The 18,645-nt window shown below is 42.0% G+C and overlaps 1 protein-coding gene across 6 annotated transcripts in view; it reads right to left on the reverse strand.

Annotated features, from left to right (window-relative positions):
- Positions 1-18,645, reverse strand: part of EIF2AK4 (eukaryotic translation initiation factor 2 alpha kinase 4) — a 109,550-nt gene that overhangs the window by 6,459 nt on the left and 84,446 nt on the right. For all 6 annotated transcript variants that reach the window (XR_014312988.1, XM_082735534.1, XM_082735536.1 and 3 more), the window contains 7 exons: positions 17,970-18,140; positions 17,472-17,606; positions 13,573-13,680; positions 12,832-12,960; positions 11,074-11,160; positions 3,851-3,963; positions 456-514 (listed from right to left, as the gene is read on the reverse strand). Coding sequence is in view for 5 of the 6 variants with exons in the window: in XM_082735534.1 (XP_082591660.1) it covers positions 456-514; positions 3,851-3,963; positions 11,074-11,160; positions 12,832-12,960; positions 13,573-13,680; positions 17,472-17,606; positions 17,970-18,140 (802 nt within the window). In the remaining variant the exon portion in view is untranslated. The remainder of the gene's footprint in view (positions 1-455; positions 515-3,850; positions 3,964-11,073; positions 11,161-12,831; positions 12,961-13,572; positions 13,681-17,471; positions 17,607-17,969; positions 18,141-18,645) is intronic.

Raw genomic sequence — 18,645 nt, forward strand, 5'->3', positions numbered from 1 at the left:
CCCAGTTCTTTGTTAAAAGGCAAATATGTCTTCCTGTGGACATAAGTGGGACATTTCTTTTTCAGTAAGACTAGCAGATGTGATGAAACTAAAGACTTAACTATCACCACTGTTCCCTCTTGGCTTTCAATCTTAGGTGTGGGGAAAATTCCCAGGAAAATTAACCACATTTAATTTGTACAGTAAACTGAGTCAAAGGAAGATTAAACCGGTTGTGAAAATAAGGCAGGAAGACAGAGCTGTACTGCAATTAGAGTAATCACTAAACTCCTAGTCCTCTTCTAGGATGTGAGTTTAAAAGCATAGAGAGAAATTCCATTTGTTTGGTACAATTAATTTTATCTGTTACTTTAAAGATATATTTCTGATGCAACAAGGAGTTAGAGCAGCAAACACACACACACACACACACACACACAGAGCATTATTATGTTTAGATTATAATTAGTCAATACCTGAAGCATTAGAAAAGGACCCCTTCAGATTTTGCACTGCAAGATTATCAGAAGCTTCTCTAAAAACAAGCAAAAAAAAACCAAAAAACAATTAGAAAACAGTCAGTAGAGCAACACAAGATAACTAAAGTGAGCCCTTTTTTCCTATTCAATGTAGAAATTAAATATTGGTTATTAGTGGGAGAAATAAAATTTGAACTTAATTATGCTTTTGGTCAGGAGCCATTAAGAATTACAAAGAATGTCATTTCAAATTAAATGCCCAAAGACAACATTTGGATTTATTCAGCTATGTTTGAAATGCTAGCTCAACATAAGAGGCTAATTTCAATGAACTATAATGGGTGTTCTTTCCGCTCTGCTCACAATACAAGGAAATATTAGCATCGGCATGCCCCTTTATTATGGCAGCAACCTTGGTGACCACCCACAAGAGAACATTTAGTAATGGGAGATTCTTTCAAAAGCTGTGAATGGATATTTCTTTAAAGATTGAATTAGCTTACAGCCTTTGAGAGACACAATAGCACTCTATCTTGGGAAAACAGGGAAGTAATCATGTACATGGAAGAGAGATCTTAAACTTCCCTGCTAAAACTGAATCCCATCTGGGCCTTTTAAGTGTCTTAATAATGTTTGTCTATACTATTAATTTAGTGGAGTATTTTATGTTTTCTCTTCTAAACCTCTACCTTTTTCGGAGGTCAGTAATCCTAATACCTGGTACTTCTAGAACATTTTATTTCCTCAGAAAAAGCCTGACAGGGGCGCCTGGGTGGCTCAGTGGGTTAAGCCGCTGCCTTTGGCTCAGGTCATGATCTCAGGGTCCTGGGATCGAGTCCCGCATCGGGCTCTCTGCTCAGCAGGGAGCCTGCTTCCTCCTCTCTCTCTGCCTGCCTCTCCATCTACTTGTGATTTCTCTCTGTCAAATAAATAAATAAAATCTTTAAAAAAAAAAAAAAAGAAAAAAGAAAAAGCCTGACAGTGAATTTATTCAAGCTAGGTGCAGATGGGAAGGAGCCTGGGGTGAGGGAGGGAGAAGAAAGTAAGAATGTTTATTTTATATAAGCCAAGGTTTTTCACTATTGGCACTATGGCATTTGAGGCCAGATAATTTTTGGCTGGGGGTATTGGGGGGGGTCACTCATGTGCACTGTAGGATGATTAGCAGTATCCCTGGTCTCTACTAGATACTAGTAGCACCCCCAGTTCTAACTACCCCAAATACCTGCAAACAGTGCCAAATGTCCCCCGATTAAGAATCATTGATACAAACAAACAAAAAAAAAGTATTGTTGATTATAAGCATATATAAAAATTATGTAAATAGTAAATAAGCATATATATTATAAAAATATAAAGCAAATACATTTTTAAAAGTTGTACATTTATAGAAAATTATAGAAATTTAAAGATAATTAAGATCCCTTGTAATCCCACTAACCAGAACTATAGTTATTTCTGGTTAAAAATAGTTAAAAATTGGGGGGGCACCTGGGTGGCTTAGTCAGTTAAGCATCTGCCTTCAGCTCAGGTCATGATCCCAGGGTTCCTGGGATCGGGTTCTCTGCTCAGTGTGGAATCTGCTTCTCCCTCTCACTCTCTCTCTGTGCTCTCTCTCAAATAAATAAAAATCTTTAAAAAAATCTGATATATCATTCCAGACAGTAGGCTATGTATTTTGGTTGAAAAAACCAGGATCATTTATCTTACCTGTGGACAGATTTCAATAATAAATTCAGCTATGTAAGAATCTTTTTTTTTTTTTTTTTTTTTTTTAAGTAAATTCTACACCCAATGTGGCCCTCAAACTCATGACCCTGAGATCAAGAGCTACATGCTCTAGTGACAGAGCCAGCCAGGCACCCCTAGAATCATGTTTTTTAAAGGCTATACACCATTTCATCGTATTTACTATAATCCAAACAATTTTCTACCCATCAGTGTTGTAATACTGTTGGAGATTCTCCGAGTGTTGTCTAGGGAGCTCTGAAGTTCCTGAGGTCCTTGCACAGGTCTGCAAGGTCAAAACAATTTTCACCATAATATAAAATGTTATTTATCTTTTTTTACAGATTTAAAAAGCCTCTTCCAAACCTCTACCTTTTTTGGGTCATCCTTTCACAAATGGGTTACGGAGTTTTCCAGAGACTGTATGATGGATGATAGTAAAGCATACTGAATGCAGACGCAGATAGTGATAATCTTGTTTTTTTCTACTGAAGTGTTAAAGAAATTACAAAAATGTAGAACAATGCATTATCTGTAAAATGTCAAATTGTCACTCTTCCAACATTTTTGTTTTGGAAAATGGATTTATTTTATTTTTTTAAAGATTTTTAACTTATTTGTGTGTGTGAGAGAGAGAGCACATATGAGGGGGGAGGGAGGGGCAAAGGGAGAAGAAGAAGCAGATTCCCCACTGAGCAGGACAGGCTGGATTCCAGGACCCCAAGATCATGACTGGAGCTACTGACTTGAGCTACCCAGGTGCCTCGAGTTTACTGTTATTTTCAAATAAGTATTTTAAAAATGTTTTAATTTCTAAAAAATTACTGATAGATATAACCCATATAAACAAAGTTCTTTGGTGTCCTCAAATAATTTGTAAGGGTGTAAAGTGGTTCTGAGACCAAAAAAATTGAAACTGTTATTAAACAATGTCTTGCTAGGCATCTTTATATGTACCCTCATGGAATAATTTTTACTATAAATTCCTAAAAGTAGAATTACTGGGCATTTCTTTTTAATTTTTAGTTTTAAGGCAATTTTAACTCTGTTAAATTCCTATCCAGAGAGTTGAAACAATTTATATTTCCATCTTGAGTATATGACATTCTCCCAGGATATATTAGGTCTTTCAAATACTTTGACATAACACTACCAAAATGTACTGATTAAAAAGCCAAATAGGGGGCGCCTGGGTGGCTCAGTGGGTTAAAGCCTCTGCCTTCGGCTCAGGCCCTGATCCCAGGGTCCTGGGATCGAGCCCCGCATCGGGCTCTCTGCTCCGCGGGGAGCCTGCTTCCTCCTCTGCCTGCCTCTCTGCTTACTTGTGATTTCTCTCTGTCAAATAAATAAATAAAATCTTTAAAAAAAAAAAAATAAAATAAAATAAAATAAAATAAAAAGCCAAATAGGATAATTTTGGCCCATTGGGCCTTTCAAACTGATAAAATATTCTCTGATATGTTATGAAGAACAAACCCTGAAACTATGATTATTCTTATGCAGGGGTTACATATTTAAACTGCTGAGCTATTCAAAAGCAACAGAATGATCCATTAAAAGTTATTTTGATGTATCTTTTTTCCCAAAAGGATCAAACTGATGTTTAAGATAAAGGTACAGAAGTTCTACAAGTAGTCACAACTGGTTTTCTGGGCTTTTGTTACCTGATAGTTCTTTCATCACTGACTTTAGTTCTGAGTTTCTGCAAAACGTAGTCTATAAGATCAGACTCCTGCACATGTTTCTCTGTTTGCCTTTCCTTCTCAAAAGACTTAACCTTAAAAAGAATAAAACAGAACCATCAATTTTTGAAGCCAATAGGCTGAATCAGAGTACAAAACTAAGTCAACATTTCAGGTTGGTGGTTCTAACCAGGGGCAATTTTGCTCATCACAGGGCATTTGGCAATGTTTGGAGAGCTTTCTTGTTGTGATAGCTATAGGAGGTACTACCAGCATCTCATGAGTAGAGGCCTGGGGTGCTGCTCAACTTCTTATAGTGCCTAGGACAGCAGCCCCCACAATTATCTGGCCCTAAAAGTCACTGTGGCTGTTGAGAAACTCTGGTATAGAGAAGAAAAGATTATCACTAATGATTGGATTTTTTAAAAGGCCAAGACTAACCAGCTCCTATTTCATTTAATTCTTCCACATATTCTTCTCCTTAAACATCCCATCACCAGTCACCGGTTTCCAGAGCACTCCCCCTTCTCCATTCCAAATTCAAGTGCTGTCATCCACTTCTATGGTATCTGTTCTTTCATCTTCACTCCATGGCCAGCACTCAATCTTGGCTTCTAGCAGCCTTATATTCTTCCCACTCTATTTTCCTCTCACTCCGTTCCATGCTACACACCCCTGCATATTAATTTTCCTCACATAGCACTCTGATGTCCCCTTCTGTCCAAAACACATGCTGGCTCCCCACTCACTGCTACATGAAGTCCAAATTCCTTGGTTGGCAGTTTGTTGTCTAGGAGCTAGCTAAAACCATTCTCTCCTGCTGAAGTATCCTTCTTTGCACCCAGAGTAGACTTAACTCAGGGTAATACCCACAGTAGTTTTCTATTGGTCTCCCTCTTGACTTCGGAACAGGCTATTCGAAGAATTACCATTACCTTTGCCATTCCTTCTGCCTAAAAGTTCCTATCAGCACCTATCTCTATTCTGCCCATTCACGAGGGTTCCCCATAAACCCCACCTCCACCCTGAAGACTCCCCTGCTACCTCTGAGGTAATCTCCCAGACTGTTAAAACCCTCAGAGAACTTGCACTGTAGGACTCTCATGGCATTTAGCATTTTCTAACTCATAATCATGAACGATTGTGTTATGTTTCCTACCAGATTATAGGATCCTTGACAGCAGGGCCTGACACTTTAGTGTCCCTGTATCCTTTAGGATCTTAAATTGTAGCCCTCCCACACGGTGAACACTTAAAATGCACTTGCTGACTGGATGAATGAACTGATGTCTTGCCCTTCAAGTATGAAGATGACGCAAGATTCAAAAGAGAGACTGGATGAAACAATGTGCTAGAATGAACAAGATCACATTTAACGGAGATAAATATGAAGTCCTATAATTAAAGCCCTCATTGTAGCTGGCCAGCCAGACATGGTGCTAACTGTGAAAGGGCCAATGGGTTTTAGTTGCTAAGTTCAGTACAAGCCAAAGAGCCACATGGTTGCTAAGAGTTCAGTAGTAAGCTGTATGAGGAGAAATACAATATCTGGGTCGAGGGGTCAGAGAGCATTCTCATTTAGTCAGAATTTGCTAGAATTCTCTGCAGAATTCTAGTGCCACATTTGAAGACAGACATTGACAAGGAATGTCCAGAGGAGGTTAACTAGGAGGGTCAAGGAGTTGAGAAATCATGTTAAGAGGAATGGCTTAAATAACCAGAATGTCTGAACCAGAAAGAGGGCAGAGAGACATGGCAGTGGTCTACAATTTATTTGAAGATAGCTGAGAGGATGAAAAATTAGACTTACTATGCTGACTACTCCAGAAGGCAGAATTAAGACCACAGAGTATAAATTTTGGGAAGGAGACTGAGTTAAGTTTTTAAAATTCGCTAATTATAGCAGTGTGTTATGGCACAAATTACCCAGCAGAGGCTTGATGGCAATCACTGTTCTGGAAGAGGCCTGTTCTTAGGGTCATTTATGATTTTGTGACTAATAAGCAGACTAATAGTGGGGACTTCCAAATCTTAATGGAATAACTACTGTAAGAACTGCCTTCCTTAAACAATTAGAAAGTCAGACAAAACACATAAAACAATGGTTTCTCAGACCTTAGATAACAAGCAGTGAGAACTATCTTTCAAGAGAAGGGAAAAAAAGTGAGTGCCATATCCGTGCCCCTTTATTGTGATGAAGAAGCCTGCAGACTGCAACACAGGAACATGGACCCCAAAAGACCCGGAGCCTTGCCCAGGTGGGGAGACAGTTTAGGTAGACCCAGACAGCTAGAGATTGTAAGGCAGAGGACTGAAGAGAAGAGTGCTCCACACTCAGAGAAAGAACAATTCTACCCTCAATTCTTGCCAGAGAACTGATCTGGGCATTAGTGAAAGAAAACTCTCTGAGACTGGGGCAACAACCATCAGAAACGAGTAGGCAGAGTAATTTCTGGAATTCATAGGGCTGGGAAGAGTTGTTACTCTTATCAGGGTAGAAGATCTCAGAATACACAGGCAGAATCCTCCTAAGGGTATTGCTTTGTACTAATGGGGTTAACTCAGGCTTAGACCAACAGCTGCCCTGGATCTGCCCTAACAATGTATAAAATGAAGCCTGGAAAAGATCAAGCAATTCAAGAATCTTAACTACACCCCAGAATAAAGCCCAACAGTATTTATAGGGACATAAAACCTAGCATCCAGGAATGTCTAACAACCAATCAGAAATTACTGGCAGGAGGGTTTGGGTGGCTCAGTCAGTTAAGCATCTGCCTTTGATTCAGGTCATGATTCCAGGGTCCTGGGATCTAGCTCTGTGTCAGGCTCCCTGCTCAGTGGGGAATCTGCTTCTCCCTTTACTCTCCCTCTGCATGCAGCTCCCCCTGCTTGTTCTCTCTTTCTCTGTCAAATAAATAAATAAAATCTTTTAAAAAAATTTACTGGCATGCAAAGTGGTATGAAAATATGACTCATAACCTCAAGAAATGATAGAAACAGACTGAGAAGTGTCAGAAATGATGGAATTAGTAGGCAAGCACCTTAAAACGACTATTTTTGGGGAAGATTTTAAGTTGTTTCTACACTCAACATGGGGCTTACACTCACAATCCCAAGATCAAAAGTCACATGCTCTACTGACTGAGCCAGCTAAGTGCCCCTAAAATGACTATTCTAAATTTTGTAAAAAATGTAAAGGAAACAAAAACTCTGAGAGAAATGGAAGACATATAAAGATACAAATGAAACTTACAGAGATGAAAAAATACGTAAGAAATTCAATGGGATTAATAGCAGATAAGATACTGCAAAAAGATCAGTGAATGGTCCCAAATAAAGCATAGAGGGGAAAAAAAAAAAAAAAAGAAATGGAGTCTTAATGAGTGGTGTGTCAATAGCAAACGATTAACATCCTATAATCAGAGTCCTACAAGGAAAAGAAGGAACAGAAAAATATTTGAAGAAATAATGTCTGAAATTTTTCTAAAATTTTAAAAATTTATTTATCTGACACAGAGAGAAAGAGCACAAGCAGGGGGAAAGGCAGAGGGAGATTCAGGCTCCCCACCGAGAAGGGAGCCTGATGTGGGACTTGATCCTGGGACCCTGGGATCATAACCTGAGCCCAAGGCAGATGCTTAACCAACTGAGCCAATAGGTGCTCCTGAAGAATTTCTAAACTTTATGAAAACTATGAGTTTACGGTTCAAAGAAATCCTAGCTATGAATACCAGGTATTTAAATATAGAGAATACCACATTGAAGTATATCATATTCAAACTGTAGAAAATCAATGACAGAAGAAAATCTTAGAAGGTGCCAGAAAATAAAGGAAGATCATACAGAGCATCAAACCAGACTTTTAACAAACTACCATCATGTCAGAAGAAAATGAAACACATCTTCAAAATGCAAAAAGAAAAAATGTAAATCCTGAATTTTATATCTAGCAAAAATATCTTTCAAAAGCTATTTGGAAGGGTTGGCTGGGCATTGGACTCTTGGTTTCGGCTCAGGTCATGATCTCAGGGTTGGGGATTGAGCTCTGTGTCGGGCTCCACAGTTGCTTGAGATTCTCCCCCTTTCCCTCAGTCCCTCCTTCTGCTTGCTCACTCTATAAAATAAATGATTTTTTTTTTTTAAGATTTTATTTATTTGTCAGAGAGAGAGAGCGCACAAGCATGGGGAGCAACAGGCAGAGAGGGAGCCCGATAGAGGGCTCAATCCCAAGACCCTGGGATCATGACCCAAGCCAAAGGCAGGTGCTTAATCAACTGAGCCATCCAGGCATCCCTAAAATAAATAAATCTTAAAAAAAAAAATGGTGAAATGAAGACTTTCTCAGACCAATAACCACTGAGAAAACTCATGACCAGCAGACCTGTACAGACTAGAAATATTAAAGGAAATTCTTCAGGCAGAAGTAAAACGAAATCAGAATGATATCTGCCTCAACACAGGAATCAACAGTTCCAGAGATGGCAAATATAAAGGACATTTCCCCCCTTACTTTAAAAACCTCTTTAAAAAAAAATAACTAATTAAAGCTGAAATAAAAATAATGTATTGTGGAGTTTTAACATCCAATATGTTATGTGCAACAATAGCACAAAGAATGAGAGAAGGGAAATGGAAGTATTCTGTTGTAAGGTTCTTACACTGTATGTAAAACATATACTATATTTTGAAGGTGGAATGTATTAAGTTAAAAGTGTATACTGTAAACCCTAAGAAGTCACCAAAAATTTCACCAAAAACAGGAGTAATGGTTAGCAAACCAATAGTAGAGATCTAAAAAGAAGGTGTGAAAAGAAAATGGAAAAAAGAACAGATGGAATAATTAGAAAACAAATAGTAAAATGGTAGACTTAAACCCAGCCATTTCAATAACTGCATTACATATAAATGGTCTAAAAGAGGGGGACTGTCTGGGTAGATCAAAAAAGCAAAACTCAAATATTGAGTGTCTCTAAGAACTCACTTTCACATGACATGCAAACACCAATTGAAAGACCTCAGAGAACAAGAAATATTATCAGGGATAAAGAAAAACATTTCAGGGCGCCTGGATGGCTCAGCGGGTTAAGCCTCTGCTTTCGGCTCAGGTCATGATCTCAGCATCCTGGGATCGAGCCCCACATCAGGCTCTAAGCTCAGCAGAGAGCTTGCTTCCCCCACTCTGCCTGACTCTACCTGCTTGTGATCTCTCTCTCTGTCAAATAAATAAATAAAATCTTTAAAAAGAAATAAAGAAGAACATTTCATAACCATAAAGAGGTCAATTCATCAAACAGGTATAAAATTCTAAATGTGTATTCACCAAATAACAGAGCTTCAAAATGTACGAAGCAAAACTGATAGAACTAAAAGGAAAAACAGATAAATCTACAATGATAGCCAGAGATTTTGACACTCCTCTCTCAGCAACTAACTAACTGATCAAGTAGACAAAATGCTTAGGAAAGATACAGACAGCTTCGGCAACACCATGATCTAATGTGACCTAATTGGTATTTATCAAACACTCCTCCTAACAATGCAAAATACACATTCTTCTCAAGTGCACATGAAACATTCACAGTAATAGACAATTATTTTTTACTTTAAATCACAGCTCAGTAAAATTAAAAAGAATTGAAATCAGAGTATGTTCTTTGATCACAAAGGAATTAAATCATGAGAAATTATTAAAGATGATGTAATGAGCACTGGGTATTACACGACTTGACAAAGCTCTGACCCTCTCTACCTCTGAAACTAGTAATACATTATAGGTTATATATGTTAACTGAATTTAAATAAAAAAATAAGAAAGAAATTATCTAAGAAAGATAACTGGAAAATACCCAAATATTTGGAAATTAAACCACAGACTTCTAAATAACCTTTCAAAGAAGAAATCAAAGAAACTAGAAAGTTATTCTGAACTAAAAGAAAATGAAGGCTCTACATACACAAATGTGTGGGATACAACTGATGCAGTACTTAAAAGTGAAATTTACAGCATTAAATGTTTATACATAAAAAAGTAAAGTCTAAACTCAGTAATCCATGCCAGGTGCCTTTTTTTTTTCTTCCTGTAAAGGCTCAGATACTATCTTAGGCTTTACAGGCCATACACTGTCACTTTTTTTTTTTTTTCTTTTTAAACAAAGAATGTAAAATATAATTGTAGGTCACAGGCCATACAAAAATAGGCTGTGTACCAGATTTGGCCTACGGGCTGTGTTTAATCCACTTCTACCTGAAGAAACCAGAAAAGGAATAAACTAAATCCAAAATTAGCAGAACGAAGACAAATGGAAATCAGTGAAATAGAAAACAAATGAACAACAAAAAAACACCCCAGAAAAACCAATGACTTCAAACACCAGTTTTCTGACAAGACAAACAGCATCAATAAACCTCTAGCCAGCCTAGTGAAGTGAAAAAAGGGGGAGGATGGGAGACATAAATTACCAATTATCAGGAATGAAAGAGGGGATTATCATTACAGACCCTACAGATAGTAAAAGAGAATATTTGAAAATTTAGATGCAGTAGAAACTTTCTAGGGAAGATACCAACTACCTAAACTCACTTACTCAGAAAGAGACAACCTGAATGTCTCTGTCTAGGCCCCTGTGGCCCCTGGTGAGTCTGACCAAACAGTGGAGGATGAAATAATACCAACTGTACACAGAATCCTTCAGAGAATGGAAGAGGAGAGAACACTGTCCAACTCATTTATGAGGCCAACATTACCCAGATATTAAAACCTGCCAAAGACATAAAAGGGGGAAAATAAGTTGATTTTCTTCCTTAAAAAATAGAAATAAAGGTAAGAAGGTGGTATATTTATGAGCTTTCATAAGTTAAATGCAACAGAGTAAAACTGGTTAGGAAACAGCCACAGGATATGCCAACCACCAGGTATCAGTATAGTTATTATTCTCATTTTCTTAGATGGGGAAAGGGAACAGAGGGAGAAAAGCAGGAAAAACCTACTGCCACTATTTTTTATTTTTTAAGCTTGAAGGCAAGTGTTCTGATTCAGATTCTCTCTTACTCTATAGCCTTTCTCCAAGAACAGACCCAGCAAATGTAAGAATGGATTTCTACCCATACCCAAGCCAGGGCACAGTGGGAAGCTGGGTACTCCACAGTTAATACACAGTTTGGGAAAGCTGTCTGCTGAACTGTGAAAGATTTCCTTGGGTCTGTACCTTGACATAGCTTCCTCCTTTATCTGAGACGAGGGCCACGCACGTGATTTCGTGGTGTCTGCAATATTCTTGTAGTTCCTCTTGGGACTGAAACAAACACAACATGTGAGGTAAACACAGAACGCCTAGAGCAGCTTCAAATAATTAAGGAGACTGAAAACATGGTGTCCAACTGTATTTTCAAAGTCACTTACTAAACATGCTGACTGTAGGAGCTGTAAGTATTAAGCCAGAAGAGTAAGACTTCAAAGGAGGTTTAATAAGACCTTGTTTTTCTTACTTTCACTACTGTCCTCAGGGACCATGGACAGTCAAAGTGCATGGGACACAGTAACAGGTTTTCAAAATCTTCTAAGCACCTGGGTGGCTCAGTTGGTTGGGCGACTGCCTTCAGCTCAGGTTATGATCTCAGAGTCCCAGGATCGAGTCCCATATGGGGCTCCCTGCTCAACGGAGAGTCTGCTTCTCCCTCTGACCCTCCCCACTCTCGTGCTTTCCAACTCTCTCTCCCTCAAATAAATAAATAAAACTTAAAAAAACACAACCTTCAAATCTTGGTGGAAGGTGCCAGAAATTGTAGGGTATACACACATACAACGAGAAGGCCTTTGAGGAAAGCCAAGAAAACACAAACAGTGGACGGTATAAAGTTCAAGTGAAGCATCAAGCCACCAAGCAGAGGAGCAGAGATGTCTGCTGCTGGGCAGGACTGAAGTCACGGTTTCTGGAAGAACACTGCTCTAACAATTTATGAAACAAGCACACCAATGAAAGAGGATGCTGTTCTGTCAAATGACTGAAAATCTTTGCCCAGCATGCTGGTGCCAGGAGGTTTTCTCTAACTGACACACAGACGGACAGCAGCAGCTTCTGAAACCTTCTGGCAGGTGATATGGAAGGAGAAGGGGGGCAGGGGAAGGTTCTATTTCCCTGGGAGGCTCTTCCTGCTCTGGGGTACCTGAGTATGAGTGAACTGGAGTGTATGCCCTTCTGTGATCTGCTGGTGGCAGGGGAGACAGTCTCCCCAAACCCTCCCCACCTTTCTGAAGGACTGGTGGGTTCACGGCTGCTGCTTTCCTCACTTCCATCTGCAGAGCAGGCTGCTGTGGGAGGTCTGAGGAGAGGCAGCCACCCACAGAGGCTCAACACGAAATGCCTTTGGGAAATGTACAAGCCTAGATACCAGCCCTGCAAAGACATCCCAGCCTCATCCCTGGAACCTCTATGTTTGCTTCTATGGTCAAAGGAACTCTGAGTTATGGATCTTGAGACAGGGAGATGATGTGGATCATCTGGTTGGGATCAGTGTAATCTCAAGGCTCCTTGTGAGAGGAGACAGGAGGGTCAGAGGTGGAAAGACAAAAACGGAGGTCAGAGAGGAAAGAAGATGCTACACTGCTGAGTCTGAGGGTGGAGGAAGGGCCTACGAACAGAGGATGCTGGAGGCCTCTGGGAGCTGGAAAAGGCAAGGAAATGGATTCTGCCCCTCAGGCCTTCAGAAGCAACTGGCTCTGGCAGACACCCTGACTGGAGCCCAGCGGGACCAGTAGCAGACTTCTGAACCCCAGAAATGCAAGACAACCAGCATGTATTATTTTAAACCACTGAGGTTGTGGTCTTTTGCTCCTGAAACAATCAGAAACTAACACAGGAAGTAGTCGAGTCTGAGGGAACCGTACTCTAAGGCTGGAGAGGCCCACCTGTCACTGCAGCCGGGACTGTACCCACTCCACTCAGGGGCACTCTGTGTCTCATTACCTGTGACCAGTCATACATGATTTGTGCCGTGATTCCTGCAGACCAGAGCTTCTGGGTGAGGTTGATGGCCCGGGACATGGACATCTGGCCAACACTTACGATTAGGAGGTCACAAGAGCTGATTGTAACCTGGATCAGAAAGAGAGTGGTGACATTTAGAGGAGCGAGACTGTGGGCCTGTAGGTGGGACCAGCACCAGGAGGGAGGCAGCACTCATGTGAAGACAGGCAGCTCGAAATCTTGTAAGCGACAGAAGTCTGGACTTCAAAATGACATCGTCAACATCATCATAGAAAAAATGACAGAAACCTCTTATGTTAGTTTTTTTAGACTTCAGCTATCCTAAGCCATCAGGAAGATACCCTTTTCCTCTGAGAAAACTGCTCTTGTCTGAAACAAAAAGGATAAAGAACCATTTACAGCTCTGTAGAGCACAGCTGGATTTCCGAACAAGGGGCTTTGAAAGACCTCTGCCAACAGCTTCACTTCACGTTTAAAGGGTACATCAAAGATGAGGTGAGCGAGGCCAGGCAAAGACAGATGAGCTGTCTGAGGTCCCCCAGCGAGAGGCTAAGGACTTCTATGCAAGGGTGGACGCCAAGTCCTAGACTTGTCTATTACGACCAAGATAACCTCCCAAAGCCTCAGTCCATTGCCACATTCAGGGCTCCACATACAGGACTCTAAAATGAAAGGCCACCCAGAGCCCACTGGAAAGCGGGCAGCCAAACTGGAACTTACAGGTTCTTCCATGTTGAGGATCGCCACAGAGATCTTGTCTATAGCTATGCTCACCCCAACAGCAGTGGGGACTGGTCCCAGAGCCTGTGGTCCTCTAAACTGGGGAATCTGGGAAGAGAGGCACAACTATGGTTATGAAAGAGAGAAGAAACCGTCCTCACAAGCAAAGCGATGACTGGAGGGTGCACACACTTGTCAGCAACTTACCATGAAAGGGTTCAACCAAAACTACGTACGAGTGCAGTAGGGAGAGTGCCAGTGAGAGAAGAGAACGAGGGGCGAGGGAGGGCGAGATGGAAGCACGCACACGTGCCGACTTGGGAAAAATGAACAAATGCTGCACCTAGAGCTGCACTGCCAACCACGGCAGCCACCTAGTCACCTGTGGTTTGGATATCTGAAATCCGTCTAAGCCAAACTGACATGTGCTGGGTATTAAATACACAGAGGTCGCGAAGACTCAGAATGGAAAAAAAAGAGGATACAAAATAGCTCACTAATCATACTGAGATGTAGGATTACATGCTCAAGTAGTATTTGGGGTATATTGGGTTAAATATACACTGATTGCAAAGGCTTAGAAAAAAAATGTGAAATAGCTCAAAAATTTTGAAAATTTCAGGGCTCCTAGGTGTCTCAGTTGGTTAAGTGTTTGCCTTTGGCTCAGGTCTTGATCCCAGGGATCAAGTCCTGCATTGGGCTCCTTGCTCAGCAGGGAGCATGCTTCTCCCTCTGCCTGCTGCTCCCTCTGCTCACGCTCTTGCACTCTGACAAATAAACACAATCTTAAAAAAACAGAAGCAGAAACAAAAACAAAACCTTTTTAAAAATTTGGACTGTATGCTGAAACAACATTTTAGATACTTGGGTCAAATAAGATCATTAAAATATCTTTTTATTTGCTTTATGTCCCTAGATAATTTAAAATTACATGGGAGGGGGGCTCCTGGGTGGCTTGGTTAAGCATCTGCCTTCGGCTCAGGTCATGATCCCAGGGTCCTGGGACTGAGCCCCGCATTGGGCTCCCTGCTCAGTGGGGAGCCTGCTTCTCCCTCTCCCTCCCGCTCTGCCTACTTGTGCTCTCTGTGTCAAATAAATCAATCTTAAAAAAAAAAAAAAAAAAAAAAATACATAGGTACATTCTGATTCTGGACCAAGATAGGTAGGAATGCTTCTCTCTACTCCTCCCTCTAAGTACAGCTAGAAATCCTGGACATTATTTATAAATCCAACAAATTAGACTATGAAGTGCAGAGCGGGTACACACGGGTACAGGAACTGTAGAATCGGAGGGAAGCACATGCTGACAAGCTAGAAATGCCAAGGAGAACCAACAAAAGGCCCCCAGGAAATCTGCTCTCTCTGGCCAGAAGACCAAGAGAGGGGCAACCTGGCAGGGCCGAAAATGTTTATAACACCCCTGCCATGCTCCAGCCAAACACCACAGGAAGAAGCACAGGCCTACACCCACCAGCCAAGGCTGAGTGGGGGCCCACACCTTTACCCAGATGTAAGGGACCCCCCTCTATAGACCATACGGGAACCAGGACTTTCTTACCTGCCTAGAGTAGTGCCCCCTACCCCTCTCCACCCAAACAGTGTAATTGGAGGCCAGGAACCGAAGGATGACAGACCCTCACCTCTGCCTAAGAAGTAATGAGGCCACCCTCCCTGTGGGGATGGTGTCCAAGATGGCTGGCTAAGTGGGAGGCTGGAACTTTCCCCGCTCTCCAGCAGTCTCCTGCTACTTCTCTCCCCCAACTCACCATAGTACCAGTACTGTGCAGGAAACAGGAACAAGGCACCCCTCCCAGTGTTGAAGCAAGCAGGGTAAGGAAACTGAATCTTTACCCTCAACCAACAGTAGCAAGATGGCACCCCCCACCCCTACTGGTGTGCTCTCAGGGGAGGCCTGCTAAACCAAAAGATCTAGCTAAGCTCTGGAGTCTCCTAATACTTAAAATACCCAGGGTAGGGGCGCCTGGGTGGCTGAGTGGGTTAAAGCCTCTGCCTTTGGCTCAGGTCATGATCTCAGGGTCCTGGGATCGAGCCCCACATCAGGTCCCCTGCTCAGCGGGAAGCCTGCTTCCCCCACCCCCTCTGCCTCTCTGCCTACTTGTGATCTCTGTCAAATAAATAAATAAATAAATAATCTTAAAAAAAAAAAAAAAAACATACCCAGGGTACACAGTGAAAATCACACATCATGGCAGCTACCAAGAAGATCTCAAAATGTTTAAGAAAAGACAATCAACAGATAACAAAAACGGGATGACACAGATGTTGGAAACCTCTGACAAGGATTTTAAAGCCACCATCACAAAAATGCTTCAGAAACAAGCATGACGAACAGGCTTGAGTCCCAGCCCCCCAAAAAGAAAGGCTCAGCGGAAAAGTGGAAGATTAAAAAACCTCTGGATGGGCTCAATAGCAGAATGGGGAAAACGGTGGAACTGAAGATTAAACAAGAGAAACTATTCAGTCTGAAGGAGAGAGAAAACAGACTGTAAAGCAAAAGGCCCCAGAACCTCAGGGATATAAAAACTTAAACATTTGTCATCAGAGTCCTAGATGGTGAGAGCAAAAAAGAGGGTGAGACAGGAGAGGTATTAGAATAAAATGCCTGAAACATGCCTTTACTGGTCTGTGGGGAGGGTGGTCTCGTTACTGTTTGGGTGGAGGTGAGGGTCTGTAATCCTCTGGCTCCTCCACTGACACTGCTTGGGGGTTGGAGGGCACTACCCCAGGCAGGTATCAAAGTCTTAGCTTCCACTCAGTGTTCTCAGATGCCACCGTGCTAGGGCTTGTTGGGGGGTCCCCACTGGAGAAGGACATAAACCTCTAGATTCAATAAGCTGAGATAATCCTGAAGAACATATATCCAAAGAAAGTCACACCAAGACAGGTCATGATCAAATGTCAAACTAAAGACAAAGGAAAAAAATCTTTTTTTTTTTTTTTTAAGATTTTATTTATTTATTTGACAGAGAGAGATCGTAAGTAGGCAGAGAGGCAGGCAGAGAGAGAGAGAGGAGGAAGCAGGCTCCCCGCTGAGCAGAGAGCCCGATGCGGGACTCAATCCCAGGACCCTGAGATCATGACCTGAGCCAAAGGCACTGGCTTAACCCACTGAGCCACCCAGGCGCCCCCAAAGGAAAAAAATCTTAAGAGCACTGAGTGAAAATCAACTACAGATGAAAATTCAAACAACACACATTTCTCATCAGAAACCCAGAAATCTGAGTGAACTACACTCAGATTTGGACAGTTGAAGCAAAAAGCCTAACACTGTCTGATGTGGACCTCAATGTATGGAGAGGAAATATTTAAGACAATTATATTACAAATGGCAGGATGGGTATAAGGACTTCCAGCAGGGAAAGGTTCCATACTTCATTTGAAGTAGTAAAGGTCAGCATCCATGGGTCTTTATGGTTAGTGAAGAGCTCTGTATCATGATTGTGGTGTGGTGACGAGACTCCACACACGATACGATGGCAAAGAGGTACACACAGAGTGTACCCGGTTGTCCTGTCTGTGCCCTGGTTCTGCTATTTTATTACAGTTATGCCAGATTTAACCATTCAAGGAAACGGAAAGGTACATAACATCTCTTTGTACTATCTTTGCAACTTCCTATAAACCTGTAATTTTGTTTTCCCCAAGATTTTATTTATTTGACAGATAGTGAGTGAGCAAGGGAACCCAAGCAAGGGGAGCAGGAGAGGGAGATGCAGGTTTCCCACTAAGCAGGGAGCCCGATGTGGGGCTCGATTCCAGGACACTGGGATCATGACCTGAGCTGAAGGCAGCTGCTCAACAACTGAGCCACCCAGGCTGAGGAAGAAAGGAAATTAAACCAGAATAAATCAACCAACAAACACAGGGTGAGCCCTCACCAGCAGGTCGTATCTGCCACCAGCTGCCAGGATTTCCGATACAGCCCTCTGCCTGCGTCTGATGACTGCCGCAAACTGGAAGATGACTCCATTGTGCTGCTGTACCTTGTATACCAGGCCCAGATTGATCAAGACCTGTGAAGTGCAAGCCCACGCAAACAGGTCAAGGACACAGCTTTACATCAGTAGCATCAGAGCAATCGGGAAGAGGTCTAAGGACAGCCTGCCAGGTGCAGAAACTCTGCTCTCTTCAGGAATCATACCTTGGCTGGAGATAACTGGCATCATCAGATTCCCTGTACTACAGGAAATCACGATGCTTGCAAGGACATTGTGATTAAAGCCAAAACTGTTACTAGAAATCAGAAGTTCCAAAATGGAGAAAGCAGTGTTCTGGGGGAAGAAAATGCGTCCCAGCATTAACTCCAAAACCCCATCTCCCACTGGGCCGGCAGCACTGACCACCCCCCCACCAGGAGAATCCAGCGGTTGCCGAACCTGCAACTTGATGCCGAGTTTCTTCAACAGCCCAACAATCTCTTCTAGGTCTTTTAAGCCATACTTCACCAGTTGGGCAATGCCTGTTTTCTGTTTTATTAATGAATTTATTGCTGGCGTTAGATCCTGCAAATCTCCCTTCTGCTCAATAAATTTGTAGAGTCGACACAGCTGGAAAGCAAGGAGGCACATTTAGCTTTGGATCCACGGCAGGGAAGAGCAGGGATTTTCTGCTCAGAGGCCATTTTAACCTTCACTGGGAACCTGACTATGGGTTATCCTTTTCCAGCAACTTCCAGTGAGTACCTCACTGGAGTGCTTTGGGCACCTACTCCCAGTGAATGCTGCCCCCAGCAGAGCAGCCCCTTGTACTAGCTGAAGCGCCATGACGAGATTTCCAAGCCAGTATTGGTCCTCTTTACCCTCCTCATTCTCATCAACCTCTGTTCCTGCAGACACAGAAATGGGGCTCGAGGATAGAGTGGGATGGGCACGCAGGAAGACGAAGTCTGACTGGTTCTAGTTCTACTCAGAAGTAGCCAGAAGTCCCTCTCCTCCCTTCGTTTGAATAATTTCTGTTTGGACGTGTCAGCCCCTTGATCCTTCCCTCCCTCTGGGACTCACACCTCCATCCCAGCTCCTGGCTGCTGCACCCATCGTCTTCCACATGAGGACA

This window comes from Mustela nivalis (assembly GCF_964662115.1).
Source record: "Mustela nivalis genome assembly, chromosome: 6".
NCBI lineage: Eukaryota > Metazoa > Chordata > Mammalia > Carnivora > Mustelidae > Mustela > Mustela nivalis.